The sequence below is a fragment of the Leucopleurus acutus genome (assembly GCF_964270905.1).
Source record: "Leucopleurus acutus genome assembly, chromosome: 10".
NCBI lineage: Eukaryota > Metazoa > Chordata > Mammalia > Artiodactyla > Delphinidae > Leucopleurus > Leucopleurus acutus.
In genome coordinates, this window is record NC_139153.1 from 79,263,902 (window position 1) to 79,282,191 (window position 18,290).

The 18,290-nt window shown below is 38.2% G+C and overlaps 1 protein-coding gene across 1 annotated transcript in view; it reads right to left on the bottom strand.

Annotated features, from left to right (window-relative positions):
* PKHD1 (PKHD1 ciliary IPT domain containing fibrocystin/polyductin) overlaps positions 1 to 18,290 on the bottom strand; it is a 433,150-nt gene that overhangs the window by 17,273 nt on the left and 397,587 nt on the right. Inside the window, exons 63-65 of the mRNA XM_082848479.1 lie at positions 13,366 to 13,501; positions 12,086 to 12,173; positions 3,573 to 3,680 (exon numbers count right to left, since the gene is read on the bottom strand). Of these exons, the coding sequence (XP_082704605.1) occupies positions 3,573 to 3,680; positions 12,086 to 12,173; positions 13,366 to 13,501 (332 nt within the window). The remainder of the gene's footprint in view (positions 1 to 3,572; positions 3,681 to 12,085; positions 12,174 to 13,365; positions 13,502 to 18,290) is intronic.

The window sequence follows — 18,290 nt, forward strand, 5'->3', positions numbered from 1 at the left end:
ACAAGCAAATACACAGATACTCTGACGCTAGCGAGTGATGAGTGCCATGCAGAAGTCAGAGGATGGCTGGAGAGGGGAGCAGGGTTGAGACTGTGGTGTGGACAGAGTGAGGCAGAAAAGGGCTCTCTGAGGAGGTTACATTTGAAAAGAAACCTGGGTGAGCTGGTGAGCGAGCCATGAGAAGTTAGGGAGGAGGAATATTCCAGACTCGGAAACGGCCACTGCAGTTGAGTTTTTCTGGGTTGGGTGGCAGGGTGCATCCTGTCTCAACCCAGCGGCCCTGGAGAACCCCCTAAGAGTCCCATGGCTCCAGGAAATGGTTAGAGAAACCACAGCCTAGACCGTGGTAATGACAATGCATGTGGAAAGGTTGGGTGGGAAGTCGGTAGGACAAACTTAACAGACACTCTGCCTTCTTGACAGTGTCTCAGGAAGTTCAGAAACAGACAAATGAGCTGGATTAGTCCACATGTTATAAAGACTTATGAGGATTCCATACATACTTTGTTAGACCTATGTAACTTCTCAGTTCCTCAATTTCTATATTTCCAAAATAACATAGCGATTATAGTCAATGATACTGTATAATAAACTTCAAAGTTGCTAAGAGACTAGGTCTTAATTGTTCTCACCACAAAAAAGAATGATAATTATGTGATGTGATAATTATGCGATGTGATATAGGTGTTAGCTAACACTACAGGGATAATCATATGGCAATATATAAATATATCAAACCACCATGCTGTACACCTTAAACTTATACAGTGTTATGTCAATTGTATCTCAGTAGAAAATAAATTATATATAGGTATATGTATATATATATATATACATATACATATATCTTTAATGAACTAAGTCCTTAATTATAAGTCTTTGGTGTATCTACGGAGCGGAAGAAATGTATGTCTTTGTATGCAGTGATCAATGAAACATTGATTAAAGTGACATCTATTTCCACTTAAAAACGTAAAGACATGGACAATGTTGGAAACTTTAGAAAGACAGATTGCCAACTTCCATGATCTAAATATAATCAGGAATCACATCTGCCATTATCTGCCATCTCTGGGCATTAAGCAGGTGTTGAATTCTGTCCTTTTTCTTCAGTTTTAAGAAAAATAAATAAATAATGAGACCAAAAAAAAAACACTAAAATAGGAATAATGATGTGTTCCTCTCTCTAAGGGAGAAGGGGGAAAATAATGAAAATGATTGCAAGTCTTCTGCTTGATTCAGGGATGAAGCAACAATTACAGTCCCATGAATCAAGGCTTGTCACAGCTATTCTTTTGGAGCTTACTAAAAAGGAGAAATGTCATTGAGTGGCCTATCAACGTGAGGATGAGAGCTGCTTTCCCAAATAATTCCAGCCTTAGACACTGATACACCGGGAAACGAGGAGTCACTCTCAGGATCTGCACTGGTAACGAACAGGTGGCTATGGGGTCACAGAAGTGCAGGCCTTCTGATGTTTTCTATTTCTCCTCCATCTTTTCTCTTCTCACTTAAACAGAGCCTCACCTCATAGAGTCAGTCTTGAAAATTACGAAGAATAATTTAAGGAAAACTTCTCAAGACAATTCCTCATTTAGGGGACTTTACAAGCTGAAGGTGGAAGTTAAAGGAAGCAGTAGTCCAGTAAATGTGAACACCAGGGCCAGCTCACAATCACACTGTCACCGAGAAGCTGCTGTCTACACTACAGTTTACATCCGGTTGTATAACTTATGCCTTAAAGTAAACTTGATGAAGTATTTAGTCTTAGTTAGCCACTGAGGAAACTGGAGGGCAATGGTCTTTTAAATATGCAGCAAATCGGGACCAAAATATCCAGCTCTGCATGTGTTACCCTTCAAAATATATCCTTGGGAATCCCATGGTCAAGGCGCTGAACATTCTCCATGAATCTGTGCTTACATCAGGACAACGTCTTAGGTATTATAAGAATAGGTGCCCTACACAATTAATACTACTACCTGACCCCAGATGGTATTCCCTTTGTGAAGAAAAATTGTCCAAAACTTGGAACTGAGAGAAAAATAATGATTACAGATCTTAACAATATCATACTGGAGCATTTTCAAACAAGCCCATCCAAGGTTTATCCAACTCTCTGGAACACACTTTTGTTTGACTTAATATTCAATATTTAGGGGTCCAGTCTTGTGAATTTGTAGAAGATTGGTAAGCTGCAAGTGATTTTCATCCAGTAAGAATGGAAGTGATATTTGTAGACATGCAACTCAAAGATTAGAGTTTGATTGCCCTGTATCCAATTTAGCAAACTGATTTCAAAGCAGTCCTTTCCAGGCTATAAACCTTGCCATCCTCCTGGTTCCCTCATTAAAGAGTAAAGTAACTTGTTGACAAGTACTCATTATATATTTTCATGAGAGCCATATTTTTAACTTTTTGAAAAGTATACTGGTGGTTTGAATTTAAGTTTCATGAAGGAGAACTAATACCTGGCCTTAATTAAATATTTGTTGCTGGGCTTCAGACACCTCACATCAAAACATTTAATTTCCTTTGCCATTTCCAATATCTAAGCAGTTTAAATCCACTCATGATTGTTCTAGTGTATTTTTTAAAACTTTGCATTATCACAGCTGTGCATTAACTACTTTCCACAACTGCATGTCTTAAGTACCAGACTAATTTCCCTGACTCAAATTAATAACTGATTATAATTATCTACCTTTCAGTTCAAACGTGATGTTAGTATTTTTAGAACTCTTTCAGATGCTCTCTTAGGTGAGGAGGGTTTTTTTCTGGTAAATTACAATATTTAGATAACTTTTTTCAAGTGGTAATTCTGTGTCTCTATCAGAGTTCAATCCTTTATAAAAAGGATGTCCAAAACTGGACTCTCGCTACTCCTCTGTAGGGTGCAGCCTGGACTCTACCCATCATGGAAATGGGAGAGTAGTATTTTTCATAAGCTCATCTGGCTTTGAAGTTTAAGTAACATATTATTTACTACAAAGTTATTGAATAGTATTACACTCTAATAAAGCAAAATTTGTCAAGAATACTTCCTAAGGGAGAAGGTTTCTCTTTAATGTTTTGTCAAGAAGAACTGGATCATATAAGCAATTTACACACACCTTATACCTACCCTTCTAAAGTACCAAGATTTTGAGTGGGCATAGTCACCATTTTAAAGGTGGGGGTGGGGCAGTGGATGAGGAGGGCAGGACTGAAAGATAAGATTTCATAATACTTGATACCCCAGGACTCTCCTTCTTATAAATTAAAATTCTTAAATTAATACCCAACCAAGTTCCATCAAATGTCATAGAAAAAAAATAGAACATTCAAAGTAAATTTTAATAACTAGAGGAAAATGTACATTTGGATTCTTGCTTACCATGATTCTCATGAGGCTTGATTCCTACATGTGTTCTTGCTTCTCACACCTTAATGATACAACCAAGGGGATTTTTTTCTCTAAACTACAATGACTTCTTATTCATGATAGAAGCTAGTCCCATTATAAAGGAGAAGGAGTTATATTTTTTTTTAAAAAAGGAACAGATAATAAAAACACACTGTGCTGGAATTACCTGGAGGGAAAGTGACAGTAAAAATAAAGTGCCAATTTGACCCAGAGATCAAAACTGCCAAGTTGGAGAACCTCACATAACCATCTTGAGTTTCTGCCTGAGTACATCCTGCAAATAAACACAAAACCAAAAAGTGAATGTTAGTTACCTACACAAGAGCGATTTCTTCAAGTCTTCCCTGTAGAGAGGCAAATGGACAATATGGGAAAAAAAATTTAATTGAAGAGGTTACTAAATCCATCAGGCTTCTCTTAGACAAATCTTGGAACTAAATAATCCAAGATAGAATAATAACAACAAAAGCCAACATATATTGAAAGCTTACTATGCCAGACGTTGTGCTTTATATTCATCATTGTACATAAACTACACAACCCTATAAAATATACTATTACCAATATTCTAGAGATTAAGAAATAGACTCAGGAAAGGTTAAATTACGTGGTGAGAGGGTTATAGCTCAAATCTGCCTGTTTTCAAAGTTTGTATTCTTAGCCCTTATTATATACTGAATATTTAAATGTCTCTCAAGAAAGAAAGTCTATTCTCTTTCTAGGTGGTCAGTTTCTAGGCTCTGCCTCTCTTCTATTCAAGGGATCTGTGGTTTATGCAGTGACAGAGTTAGGCCAATAGATCAGGACCACAGCAATGCATCAAATCAGGAGTGATAAAAGCTACCCTGTTCAGCAACCTGGATCGTCTGGGCTATGGTTTCCCTGAATAAAATGCAAAAAGGAAAGCTGACATCTTCTAACAATAGGCCATCCATTTATAAAGTAAAAGAAGGAAACTTAGCTCTGGATCCCGTTCACAATGCCTTTAATTAGTCTTCTGACTCCACTATCCTCAAATTACTTTGCTAATTAACAGCTGCTCCATTTCACTCTGGAAATGTCACTATGATTGGTATGATGGACAATGAGATAGGAGAGTGGTCCTAAAGTTTAAAAATTGGTTTGAGATCTTTAAGGCTGAAAGGTATCATAAAGATAGAATATGCATAGTGTTCTATTTCTCAATTCAATTGCTCAATCCTTTTGGGGAAAACATTGTCTTTCTTCATCAATTTTTCAGAGCTAACTAAAATTTCCATTTTCAGAAACATCTTTTCCTTCATCTCTTCAGAGTCCCGAAATAAATAAAATGCCCAGAAAAAATGGAAATAAATAAGCCAAGACTGAAATAAATGATAGGCACCAAGACAAATGCCGTTTATACTCTTTAAAACCTATATGCATCAAAATTATGGTCAATAAACTCTTGCAAACAGTGAACTGCAGAGTACAGATGTTCAACATGAAATCATTTGCTACAGTTTTCCCTTTGACAAACGTTCTTATTGTTCCCATCTTTGGAGGAATACAAAGCAGCATTTAATTGAAATGTGTCCGGCGAGCACAGTGAGTCTGCCTCATAGAACAGCCGCCAAACTGCCTAATGGAAAGTACTTTAGCTCCAAATCGGTTTGCTTTTGAGTTAAATACAAGCTTGCCTCAGAGATCTCTACAAAGATTCCCATATATATCTACGATATTCTCAGCTTTGAAGCATATGTGCCCCAAAGCTGAGGCAGTTTGCTGCCAAGTACAGTACATGACTCTGGGGTTCATCATATCTCTGGAATGGTAATTGTAAAATAGACAAATGTCATTGACAGGCTCCCTGATCAAGCTGGTCCTGGCTGAGGGAACCTGGGAGGAGATGGGGTGTTGGGCTTCACATAAGATTGAAGTTGATGACATGCTTTATCAGGGAATGCTACTTGAATGTGATTCTGTAGGGCATAGGGTTTCTAAAATACTTTTCACCCCAAAACTATCCCTCTTACCCTTAGCTATCCACACTAGCAAACTGTTACATCATTAATGTTGAGAGTTTATTTTTTTAGTATTAAGAACACATTTTTTCTACAACTAGGATCTATAGCTAAATATCAAAGGATCTGAAGGACCCTAAAATAATTGTCTTTGCGTACATAAACCCACTTTTGGTTATAACCTCTTTTTTTTTTGAACTGAAGAGGATTTACTGAGACAAAAGAACATGAAGTTAAACTGCAGAACAAAAGATTCAGGCTAGACATATAGACCGGGTTTTATTGTTGTTAATTTATTTTTCTGCAGGAAATACTTAGAATAAGTTAGGTAATCCATGCCAAATGGTTTTGCTTCCATTCTTTCTGAAGTTAAGGAGAAATATTTCATGATGGCTTCAAGAGAGACTTTCAATCATTGAAATAGGGTGTTTGGTGATGTGGGCATTCTACAAAGAAAATGACACCAGATTTTTTTCCTATTTCATGACACTCACACACACGCACAAAAACGTGTGCATATAGGATGACCTCAGCCCATTCCTCATACACTCTCATTGAATTTCCCAAAGAGAACAACGGTGAATATACTGATCCAGGGGAGTCAGTTGGCTTGAGCATGAGTTGGTGTTAATGGAGGAAAATAACAAACGGTTTCACGCCTCTTTCATTTTGCATGATCCAATATGATTCTAAGCTAGACAGTGATGATATCCTTGGGATAACTGAGAGGAAACCAATGACGAATGGGGGGAGTATGTGTCAGGAGTGGGGCACAGTAAAGTATGGAGGCTGAGTAAGGTATAGTAGAGGAGTAGGTATGGGATACGATAAGGTATGGAGTGTGAGTAAGGAACTGGGTATGGGTAATGTATGCAGTATGGCAAGGTACATATTTTATAGGAGGCATGTGAATGAGCTTAGACTCAAAGCCAGGGTAGAGCAAGAAGTAACTAGAAGAGGGCAGACAGCAGAAGCAAGAAGAACTACAATCCTGCAGCCTGTGGAACAAAAACCACATTCACAGAAAGATAGACAAGACGAAAAGGCAGAGGGCTATGTACCAGATGAAGGAACAAGATAAAACCCCAGAAAAACAACTAAATGAAGTGGAGATAGGCAACCTTCCAGAAAAAGGATTCAGAATAATGATAGTGAAGATGATCCAGGACCTCGGAAAAAGAATGGAGGCAAAGATCAAGAAGATGCAAGAAATGTTTAACAAAGACCTAGAAGAATTAAAGAACAAACAAACAGAGATGAACAATACAATAACTGAAATGAAAAATACACTAGAAGGAATCAATAGCAGAATAACTGAGGCAGAAGAACAGATAAGTGACCTGGAAGACAGAATAGTGGAATTCACTGCTGCTGAACAGAATAAAGAAAAAAGAATTAAAAGAAATGAAGACAGCCTAAAGACCTCTGGGACAACATTAAACACAACATTCGCATTACAGGGGTCCCAGAAGGAGAAGAGAGAGAAAAAGGACCCAAGAAAATAATTGAAGAGATTATAGTCGAAAACTTCCCTAACATGGGAAAGGAAATAGCCACCCAAGTCCAGGAAGTGCAAAGAGTCCCATCCAGGAAAAACCCAAGGAGAAACACGCAGAGACATATAATAATCAAATTGGCAAAAATTAAAGACAAAGAAAAATTATTGAAAGCAGCAAGGGAAAAATGACAAATAATATACAAGGGAACTCCCATAAGGTTAACAGCTGATTTCTCAGCAGAAACTCTACAAGCCAGAGGGAGTGGCATGATATACTTAAAGTGATGAAAGGGACGAACCTACAACCAAGATTACTCTACACGGCAAGGATCTCCTTCAGATTTGATGGAGAAATCAAAAGCTTTACAGAAAAGTAAAAGCTAAGAGAATTCAGCACCACCAAACCAGCTCTACAACAAAGGCTAAAGGAACTTCTCTAAGTGGAAAACACAAGAGAAGGAAAGGACCTACAATAACAAATCCAAAACAATTAAGAAAATGGTAATAGGAACATACATATTGATAATTACCTTAAACGTGAATGGATTAAATGCTCCAACCAAAAGACACAGGTTCGCTGAACGGATACAAAAACAAGACCCATATATATGCTGTCTACAAGAGACCCACTTCAGACCTAGAGACACATACAGACTGAAAGTGAGGGGATGGAAAAAGATATTCCATGCAAATGGAAATCAAAAGAAAGCTGGAGTAGCAATACTCATATCAGATAAAATAGACTTTAAAATAAAGAATGTTGCAAGAGACAAGAAAGGAGACTACATAATGATCAAGGAATCAATCCAAGAATAAGATATAACAATTGTGTATATATATATACCCAACATAGGAGCACCTCAATACATAAGGCAACTGCTAACAGCTATAAAAGAAGAAATTGACAGTAACACAATAAAAGTGGGAGACTTTAACACCTCACTTGCACCAATGGACAGATCATCCAAACAGAAAATTATAAGGAAACACAAGCTTTAAATGACACAATAGACCAGATAGATTTAATTGATACTTATGGGACATTACATCCAAAATCAGCAGATTACACTTTCTTCTCAAGTGCACATGGAACCGTCTCCAGGATTGATCACATCTTGAGTCACAAGTCAAGCCTCGGTAAATATAAGAAAATTGAAATCATATCAAGCATCTTTTCTGACCACAGCACTATGAGATTAGAAATAAATTACAGGGAAAAAAATGTTAAAACACAAACACATGGAGGCTAAACAATATTTTACTAAAAAACCAAGAGATCACTGAAGAAATCAAAGAGGAAATAGAAAATACCTAGATACAAACGACAATGAAAACACAATGATCCAAAACCTATGGGATGCAGCAAAAGCAGTTCTAAGAGGGGAGTTTATAGCAATACAAGCCTACCTCAAGAAACAAGAAAAATCTCAAATAAACAATCAAACCTTACACCTAAATGGACTAGAAAAGAAGAACAAACAAAACCCAAAGTTAGTAGAAGGAAAAAAATCATAAAGATCAGAGCAGAAATAAATGAAATAGAAACAAACAAAATAATAGCGAAGATCAATAAAACTGAAAGCTGATTCTTTGAGAAGATAAACAAAATTGATAACCTAGACTCATCAAGAAAAAGAGGGAGAGGACTCAAATCAATGAAATTAGAAATGAAAAAGGAGAAGTTACAACAGACACTGCAGAAATACAAAGCATCCTAAGACACTACTACAAGCAACTCTATGCCAATAAAATGGACAACCTGAAAGATATAGACAAATTCTTAGAAAGGTATAACCTTCCAAGTCTGAACCAAGAAAAAATAGAAAATACGAGCAGACCAATCACAAGTAATGAAATTGAAACTGACATTAAAAATCTTCCAGCAAACAAAAGCCCAAGACCAGATGGCTTCACAGGCGAATTCTATCAAACATTTAGAGAAGAGCTAACACCTATCCTTCTCAAACTCTTCCAAAAAATTGCAGAGGGAGGAACACTCCCAAACTCATTCTATGAAGGCACCATCACGCCGGTACCAAAACCAGACAAAGATACTACAAAGAAAGAAAATTACAGACCAATATCACTGATGAATATAGATGCAGAAATGCTCAACAAAATACTAGCAAGCAGAATCCAACAACACATTAAAAGGATCATACACCATGATCAAGTGGGATTTATCCCAGGGATGCAAGGATTCTTCAATGTACACAAATCAATCAATGTGATAAACCATATTAACAAACTGAAGAATAAAAACCATATGATCATCTCAATAAGATGCAGAAAAAGCTTGTGACAAAATTCAACACCCATTTATGATAAAAACTCTCCAGAAAGTGGGCATAGAGGGAACCTACCTCACCATAATAAAGGCCATATACGACAAACCCACAGCAAACATCATTCTCAATGGTGAAAAACTGAAAGCATTTCCTCTAAGATCAGGAACAAGACAAGGACGTCCACCCTCGCCATTATTATTCAACATAGTTTTGGAAGTTTTAGCCACAGCAATCAGACAAGAAAAAGAAATAAAAGGAATCCAAATCGGAAAAGAAGAAGTAAAACTGTCACTGTTTGCAGATGACATGATACTATACATAGAGAATCCTAAAAATGCCATCGGAAAACTACTAGAGCTAATCAATGAATTTGGTAAAGTTTCAGGATACAAAATTAATGCACAGAAATCTCTTGCATTCCTATACATTAACAACAAAAATCAGAAAGCGAAATTAAGGAAACAATCCTATTCACTACTGCAACAAAAAGAAAAAAATATCTAGGAATAAACCTATCTAAGGAGACAAAAGACCTGTATGCAGAAAACTATAAGACACTGATGAAAGAAATCAAAGATAACACAAACAGATGCAGAGATATACCATGTTCTTTGATAGGAAGAATCAACATTGTGAAAATGACTACACTACCCAAAGCAATCTATAGATTCAGTGCAATCCCTATCAAATTACCAATGGCATTTTTTACAGAACTAGAACAAAAAATCTTAAAATTTGTATGGAAACACAAAAGATCCCGAATAGCCAAAGCAATCTTGAAGGAAAAAAATAGATCTGGAGGAATCAGATTCCCTGACTTCAGACTATACTACAAAGCTAGAGTAATCAAGACAACATGGTACTAGCACAAAAACAGAAATATAGATCAATGGAATAGGATAGAAAGCCCAGAGATAAACCCATGCACTTATGGTCAACTAATCTATGACAAAGGAGGCAAGGATATACAATGGAGAAAAGACAGCATCTTCAATAAGTGATGCTGGGAAAATTGGACAGCTACACATAAAAGAATGAAATTAGAACACTCCCTAACACCATACACAAAAATAAACTCAAAATGGATTAAAGACCTAAATGTAAGACTGGACACTACAAAACCCTTAGAGGAAAAAATAGGAAGAACACTCTTTGACATATATCACAGCAAGATCTTTTTTGACCCACTGCCTAGGTTAATGGAAATAAAAACAAAAATAAACAAATGGGACCTAATGAAACTTAAAAGCTTTTGCACAGCAATGGAAACCATAAACAAGACAAAAAGACAACCCTCAGAATGGGAGAAATTATTTGCAAACAAAGCAACTGATAAAGTATTACTCTCCAGAATTTACAAGCAGCTCATGCAGCTCAGTATCAAAAAAACAAACAACCCAATAGAAAAATGGGCAGAAGACCTAAATAGATATTTCTCCAAAGAAGACATACAGATGGCCAAGAGGCATGTGAAAACCTGCTCAACATCACTAATTATTAGAAATGCAAATCAAAACTACAGTGAGGTATCACCTCACACCGGTTAGAATGGGCTACATCAGAAAATCTACAAACAAGAAATGCTGGAAAGGGTGTGGAGAAAATGGAACCGTCTTGCACTGTTGGTAGGAATGTAAATTGATTCAGCCACTATGGAGAACAGCATGGAGATTTCTTTAAAAACTAAAAATAGAATTACCATATGACCCAGCAATCCCACTACTGGGCATATACTCTGAGAAAACCATAAATCAAAAAGACACATGCACCCCAATGTTCATTGCAGCACTATTTACAATAGCCAGGAAGCAACCTAAATGCCCATCGACAGAAGTATGGATAAAGATGTGGTACATATATACAATGGAATATTACTCAGTCAAAAAAGGAACGAAATTGGGTCATTTGTAGAGATGTGGATGGACCTAGAGACTGCCATACAGAGTGAAGTAAGTCAGAAAGAGAAAAACAAATATCGTATATTAACGCATATATGTGGAATCTAGAAAAATGGTACAGATGAACCGGTTTGCAAGGCAGAAATAGAGACACAGATGTAGAGAACAAATGTATGAACACCAAGGGGGAATCATGGGAAGGGGTGGTGGTGGGATGAATTGGGAGGTTGGGATTGACATATATACACTAATATGTATAAAATAGATAGCTAATAAGAACCTGCTGTATAAATAAATAAAACTAAAAAAAAAAAGTTCTGAAATACGTTGCAGCATAGATGAATCTTGAGGACATTATGCTAGGTGAAATCAACCAGTCACAGAAGGACTAACACTGTATGATTTCATGTATATAAAGTATCTAAAATAGTAAAACTTATAGAAGCAAAGAACAGAATGGTGGTTTTTGATTTTCATATGCACAACTCCAGAAAAGTAAATGAAGCTAGCAGTGGTACTGGGACTGAACAGGAAGGTAACGGAGGACCAAGAAAGCTGGAGAGGAGAAAATGAGCTCTCAGGGCCTGTTCTGGGCCAGGCGCTTTGCATTTGCCATCACATTTATTCTTTATAACATTGAGAGCCAGTGTTTGTTTCCCCATAGAATCCACATTGTACCTATGACTTGATACTGTACCAGAGAATCATCTGTACATGATTAGGGGGCCATGACCTTTTCCTTACACCATACTGAAGATACAGGTATGACAATAATACTCCTCACCATGTTGGCAGGGGTGGGGGTAGGTGGGCAGATGGTTTGTTAAACATTTCCTGCCAACCTAATGTTCCCTTTTGCAGACACTGGCGTTGTAGACTGGTGGTGAAGGGGATTTCTTCCAAACTAACAAAGATACTGAGTATTAGCGGCTTTTGTTATAGATTCCCAACAGTAGCAAACATTTCTGTGCAGATGCAATTACAGCAGGTCTCCGAATGTCACAGGTACCTACCTCTCAGCATGGAATCTGATGTCCCTTCCAGAGAAACAGAAATGACCCAAGGCTCTGATGGGGGCCCCAACGACTCTACTCTCCGATTCTGGAAACAGGAAAAAAGGGGAAAAGTTGGACTCAGAAGAGAATTTTGTGAAGTTATCTGAAAAAGAAGAGGATTCACACAGAATCTTTTATAAAGCACACAATAAACAAAGGAAAAAAATAATAAATATTTTCTTTCTCAGGTTAAGAAGAATATATCAAATTAGCTTACTGAGCAGAGAGAAGGGAGATTATTGCAAGAAAAGTTGGGGCAGGGCAGTGAAGAGGAGAAAGGAAAGTTAAGTTTACAGAAAAGGAGAGTGGCACGGTGTGCTGAGGGTTAATAAGGAAGGAAAGATTAAGACGACAAAGCAGGAGAGAGTTGGGTGAGTGCCAGGCTAGAGCAGAAGTGTGGACCTCAGGCCCATGGCCTTCAGCCCTCTGTAAGCACGTCAGGGGAGGCATTTCTAAAGTCAAGAGTAGAAAGCTGATTTGAGCATCATATTTCACTTTTCCCCCCTTGATATTAGTAAATATAGACAAGATAAAATAGAATCAGAGGGCATGGACACTGAAATTAGAATTAAGCACAGAAGCCTCTTGTTGATGCTGTACTTAACCACATACAGGAGAAATCATTTAAAATAACATAGAACTATAATGCAGATGTGATGGCATAAATTCCTTCATTAGCATATGAAATGACTTCTTCAGATATAGATCCAACACTTGGAGAAGGCGAGATTTCTGAGAAGATACATGAGACCTATCGTAAGAATGTGCTTGAGGAGGGCTTCCCTCGTGGTGCAGTGGTTGAGAGTCTGCCTGCCGATGCAGGGGACACGGGTTCGTGCCCCGGTCCGGGAAGATCCCACATGCCGCGGAGCGGCTGGGCCCGTGAGCCATGGCCGCTGAACCTGCGCGTCCGGAGCCTGTGCTCCGCAATGGAAGAGGCCACAACAGTGAGAGGCCCGCGTACAGAAAAAAAAAAAAGAATTTGCTTGAGGAGAAAAGGTATCAGAATTCTATTTTTACCCTTGATCAAATTCTGGACACTTATAGAAAGTGGAAGGAAAGCAGGCTGTGAAATGGAAGGAAAATAATGAAAGTAGTTAGATGTTCTAAGTGCACCAAATGTCACAGGGTGGGCACTCTGTACATGTGTATCTTGAAGATGATGCAATGTGAAACATGCACCAGATACAACATGGTACCCGGCTCTGAATAAAGATTGTTACCTGTGCACAAGGTACCTGCTTATCCAGAAAAACGAGCTGTGGTTGTACTGTAAGTTCTTTTCCCACTTCTCCATCTGAAGGCTGGACTAGGACTGAAAGACCATAGGGCCGAATATATATCAAGTTCCCAGTTTCGAAATTGCTTGTATTTCTGGCACATGTTAAAAAAGAAAAGAATACATGCCTAAGATTACAGATATCATATCACTGCAGTAGCTTTTTTCCATAACACATTATTACCAGTGAGAAGATTTGCATTTGCCTTTGTTTCTAGAAACTGAATAATACACTCTATAGCAAACATGACCTTATAACTAAAGAATAATTATATATTTACTTTATATGTTTGCTTTGCCATAGGAAAGAATGCACTGGTTGGGGCGGGGGGGGGGGGTGGGGGAGGTGGGAGGAGAACATACTATGAACTTAGATTTTATCACAATTTGTTAATATCAGCTCCAAAAAGCCTTAGTGAGGCAACTTATCAGACTAAAATATTTAGAAGGTGGGGATGTGTTCTAAGTATGCTAGTAAACCAGCTCTCCCCCAAGAGGTGTTAGTGTTTTCCAATTTCCACAGTATAAATACATTCACCATGGCTAATTCTGTGGTACCAAGATGACGTCACCAAAAAGAACTGGAAAGAGATGCCTGGGAGCAACCTCCCACACCACTGTTTCACATGGAATAGCTCATTTAATCTCACAACCACCCTTTCATGTTCATTGTCTCCACAGGATGTTTGCACTAAATAGAATCGACAACTGTGGAATTCATTGATTAATTGATTTCAGTTGAATGAAGTCCTTAGGGAGAATAATACTTATAATTAATATATGCTGAGCACTTACACCCTGTACCAAGTACTATTCTATGCTTTCCACCTATAAACTCATTGCATCTTTAAAGTGACACTATGACATAGGTACTCTTATTTGCACATGAAGAAACTGAGGTCCAAAAAGCCTTAAGTATTTTTCCAAAGGTCTTACCAAGAGTAAGTGTATGACCAAGGTCCAGAGCTATACTGTTTTTCATCTCTTTTGAGCACATTAATTGCTGATGTGACTTAGCAATAAAATGGAATAATTATAAAATAAAATACTTACATAATTCATGATACCTCAAAACATCTTTTTACCGGAGCTTTGGTATTTTTGAAGACCCAAGGCAGCTCTATTAAACGAATATTCTGGGTTATACACCTATTGTCCCATTAAGCCTATTGTGTATTACACATCAGAGGCATGCAATAGAGTTTTAGCAATTAAATGGATATATATAGACACCATATATCACACATATTACCCTAATATAGGGTAATAGATTACCGTCAAAACACCCTAGGTCAGGTCTAACAAGGCTTTGAGTTTTTTTTTTAAATAGTATCCTACCCAGCCCTCAATTAAATGCTTGTGAGTCAACTACTTGGTCCCCTAATCTTTTTTTTTTTTCTTATGTGAGGAGAAAAGGATATTTATTTTAACAGAGAGCGTATGCGAGGTAAAGGTGACAATTAGTCCTAAGAAGAGGAAACAGTGCAAGAACAAATACAGAGGATCACAAACTATGAAGTTTCTGTAGGGAGCAATTTCCCTCTCCCCTGAGAATCCTGGAAAATGGGGGATGGAGCATGTGTGGTCCTACGAATCCCTTTTGGTCATTTACCAGCTAAGGTCCTGACCTCTGCTAGAATCACTCACTGGGAATTCCACACACACTAGTCTGATCATCATTTATTAGTTTGCTTAGCCTGAATGAGTAAGGCTCCTTTTTATTTAAAGAAAAAATTGAAATCATATTTTAAAACCCCATGTTATTCATTGCATCCTCTATGGCTCCTAGGTTACTGGAAAATTCTAACATTGTTATCAGATGCTATTTCTCCACTGGCCTATTTCTTTTTTTTTTTTTTTTTTTTTTTTGCGGTATGCGGGCCTCTCACTGCTGTGGCCTCTCCCGTTGCGGAGCACAGGCTCCGGACGCGCAGGCTCAAAGGCCATGGCTCACGGGCCCAGCCGCTCCGCGGCATGTGGGATCTTCCCGGACCGGGGCACGAACCCGTGTCCCCTGCATCGGCAGGCGGACTCCCAATCACTGCGCCACCAGGGAAGTGGCCTATTTCTTAAAAGCTTTCTGATGCAGGACAGGACGCAGGCTGTCCGTGTACGTTAAAGAAACCAAAAGACTCCATCCAAGGTACTGACATAAGCACGTTGATGTCTAGAGACGAAGGGATGGGAACCAACTACCTGAACACTTGCTAAAAGGCCCGTCCGTGACACACTTTAAAGTTTATTGTGAGCAAACATCTCTGATTAAATGTAAACAGCATCCCACTGGAGGTCAGAGACTTGCTGCTACAGCATATCCCAAGGTAATACCACTTTAAACTCCACATAAACTCGTAGGCAGTTTCTAACCTAAAACCTGACCGTAGGTGGTACAGTTTTTTACGATATGTTATAATAGTGCAATAAATCTGTTAGCTTAAAATCGAATCTCCGTGGCCTTTTAGAGAAATCATCATTAAATGCAGGGTCTTGTTAATGATGCCATCGAAGTGAAATTGTTTAATCTGCTAAGGGGGTGAAAGGTCACCAAATGAATTTTTTATAATACATCAACTTGACACGCAATAGGGAAAACTGTAATAGATAAAAGCAAAGGAAAAGGGCACTGTCTTCTTCTGATAGGTCAATAGCAGCCAAGAGAGTCACTCATCCACTTTCCTTTCACGATGGGGCTCCTTTTGCATTTAATATGGACACCCAATTAATACCTCAGCACCACAGACAACCTCATTTTAGGTGACTTATAGCAATTTCTCCCCCTTCCCTGAAATGAAAGTGATCACAATACATCATAGCATTGTGCGAATTAACGTTAATTGATTCAAGTTACCAAGCAATGATGGGCCACTTATATAACCTAGGCGTTATTGGGTGCTAGAAGGGATGGAGGGAAGATTAGATTCCAGTGTCCGTTGCTGTGACGACGGGAATCACCTGACGCCTTGTTAGACAGTTGTAAGGTTCTATTGCTGGCCCCAGTGGGGTCGTCAGTAAACGGGAGTGATGTCCAAACATCATTATCCGCTGCTCCGATATTAAAGCAAAGGGATTAGCAACTTATTGCAAGCAACCTGGATTTGTCATTGTGCTGTCGTTATCCAATTTCCAACCGCTAATGTGACTGTAGCCTGCAGGCAGAAGGACCTACAGCCAAACTTTAAAAAATGGGGGAGGAAAGTTCCCTCCAATCCTCCCAGTTTAACCACTATTTCACAGCTTCCAATAGCCAGCCAGGTATGTGGAAGAATTTTTTTTTCCCTTCAGTGCTTAAGTGCTAGCAAAAGAGAAAGACCAAGAAAATACAGAAATGTCTGAGTTCAGAGATCACTACTATTCACTCCAACTCTTGCTTTTTAATCTGCCCGATCTGCAATGCTTCCCCTACAGAGGAGGGGATTGTTTCTATCTGCATGGCAAACTGAGCAAACAAATAAATAAATCATCTTGATGAAGGCTCGCTCTGGGCAGTGAGGTGAGGGTGGGGCGTTTGGAGATACTTCCTCACTTCCTCTTCAGCCTTGGCCTCCTCAGAGTTACTAAGTCAGGTTCCTATAAAAGAGCTCCATGTTTTGATTAAATTTTTTAGGGTATGCCGTGAGGGAACTTAAATTTCAGAGGAGTTTGCGAGATTCTGTACCCTGGAAGAAGAAAGCAAGTTCTCCACTCGGTTCAGTTTAACAAACAAATGTTAGCCCTTCCACCATGTACAAATATTGTTTTAGGCACTACGAGATAGGCAAAGATAAATACAACACCATAACCTCGGTCCCTCAGGAATGTTCTTCCACAGAGTCCGTAAGGCAAGAATGACTTTCCTGGCTATCTTTCAGAGCTAACAGATACATTTTATTTATATTTCATAGTCCTAATGCTCCCTGTTAAACCTAGCCAAATGCCCTTAGCTGCCATCAACTCCTAAGAGAGAAAAAATGTCTTATGATCTCATGGTTTCTTTCTGGCACCATAGCATAGTGATTCCAAACTTCGCACATTACAAGCATCCAATACATGTTACTATAGGAACACTATGACCAATCAGTACCCACCATGCACTTCCTCTGTTCTTAGGTCATTAAAATGCCTCTAGAAAGCCACCACCTATCTTGGACTGGCCAACTTCAAGTTCTGATACACTCTTGAACTGCTGCACTTACTGCTGTGCTCTAATACTTGTTATTAAACTCTTACGGTTCTTTGGAATTTTTCATTTCAAACTGAGATTTGAGGAACCACAGGCGTAGGTTGCACTGTGCCATGAGAATATAAAGACACAAAATAAACACGGCACAACCTCCAACAAGGTCAACTCAGAGGTCAAAACCTAAGTATTTTAGTCAGAAAATTGTTCAAAATAATATTTTATAATAAATCTAGCATGAATATCTTATCTGGGGTAATATAAATTCTGAATACATTTTTTAAGATCATACACAAATATTCAAAATTTCCTGTTTGTGATGGAGTCCCCTAGCAGTCATAGTCTAACCAGGAAAAGAGAAATCACTCAAGATCTTTCTGGTGGAAGAGATTTGTTACAGGATATTGGTTGCAGAGAAGTCAAACCGGTTACATTTCACTATTTGCAACATGTATTTAACGATCACTTATGGTGCATGACACTGCTTAGGTACTCTTGGGAGTATAATAGTAAATTGAAGCCTTGACCAATGAATGAATATTATAAAGATAAAAATATACTAATTTTATGAAAAACTAGATTAATGGTTAAGCAGGTTCATATTGAATTAATGATTTCCTTGTAATAGATATAGAATAATGAGATTTAATATACCATATTCTTATTAGACAGTTGAGTAAATGTTTGTTTTCCCTATCTATTAATTTTTAAATCTCTAGATTTTCATA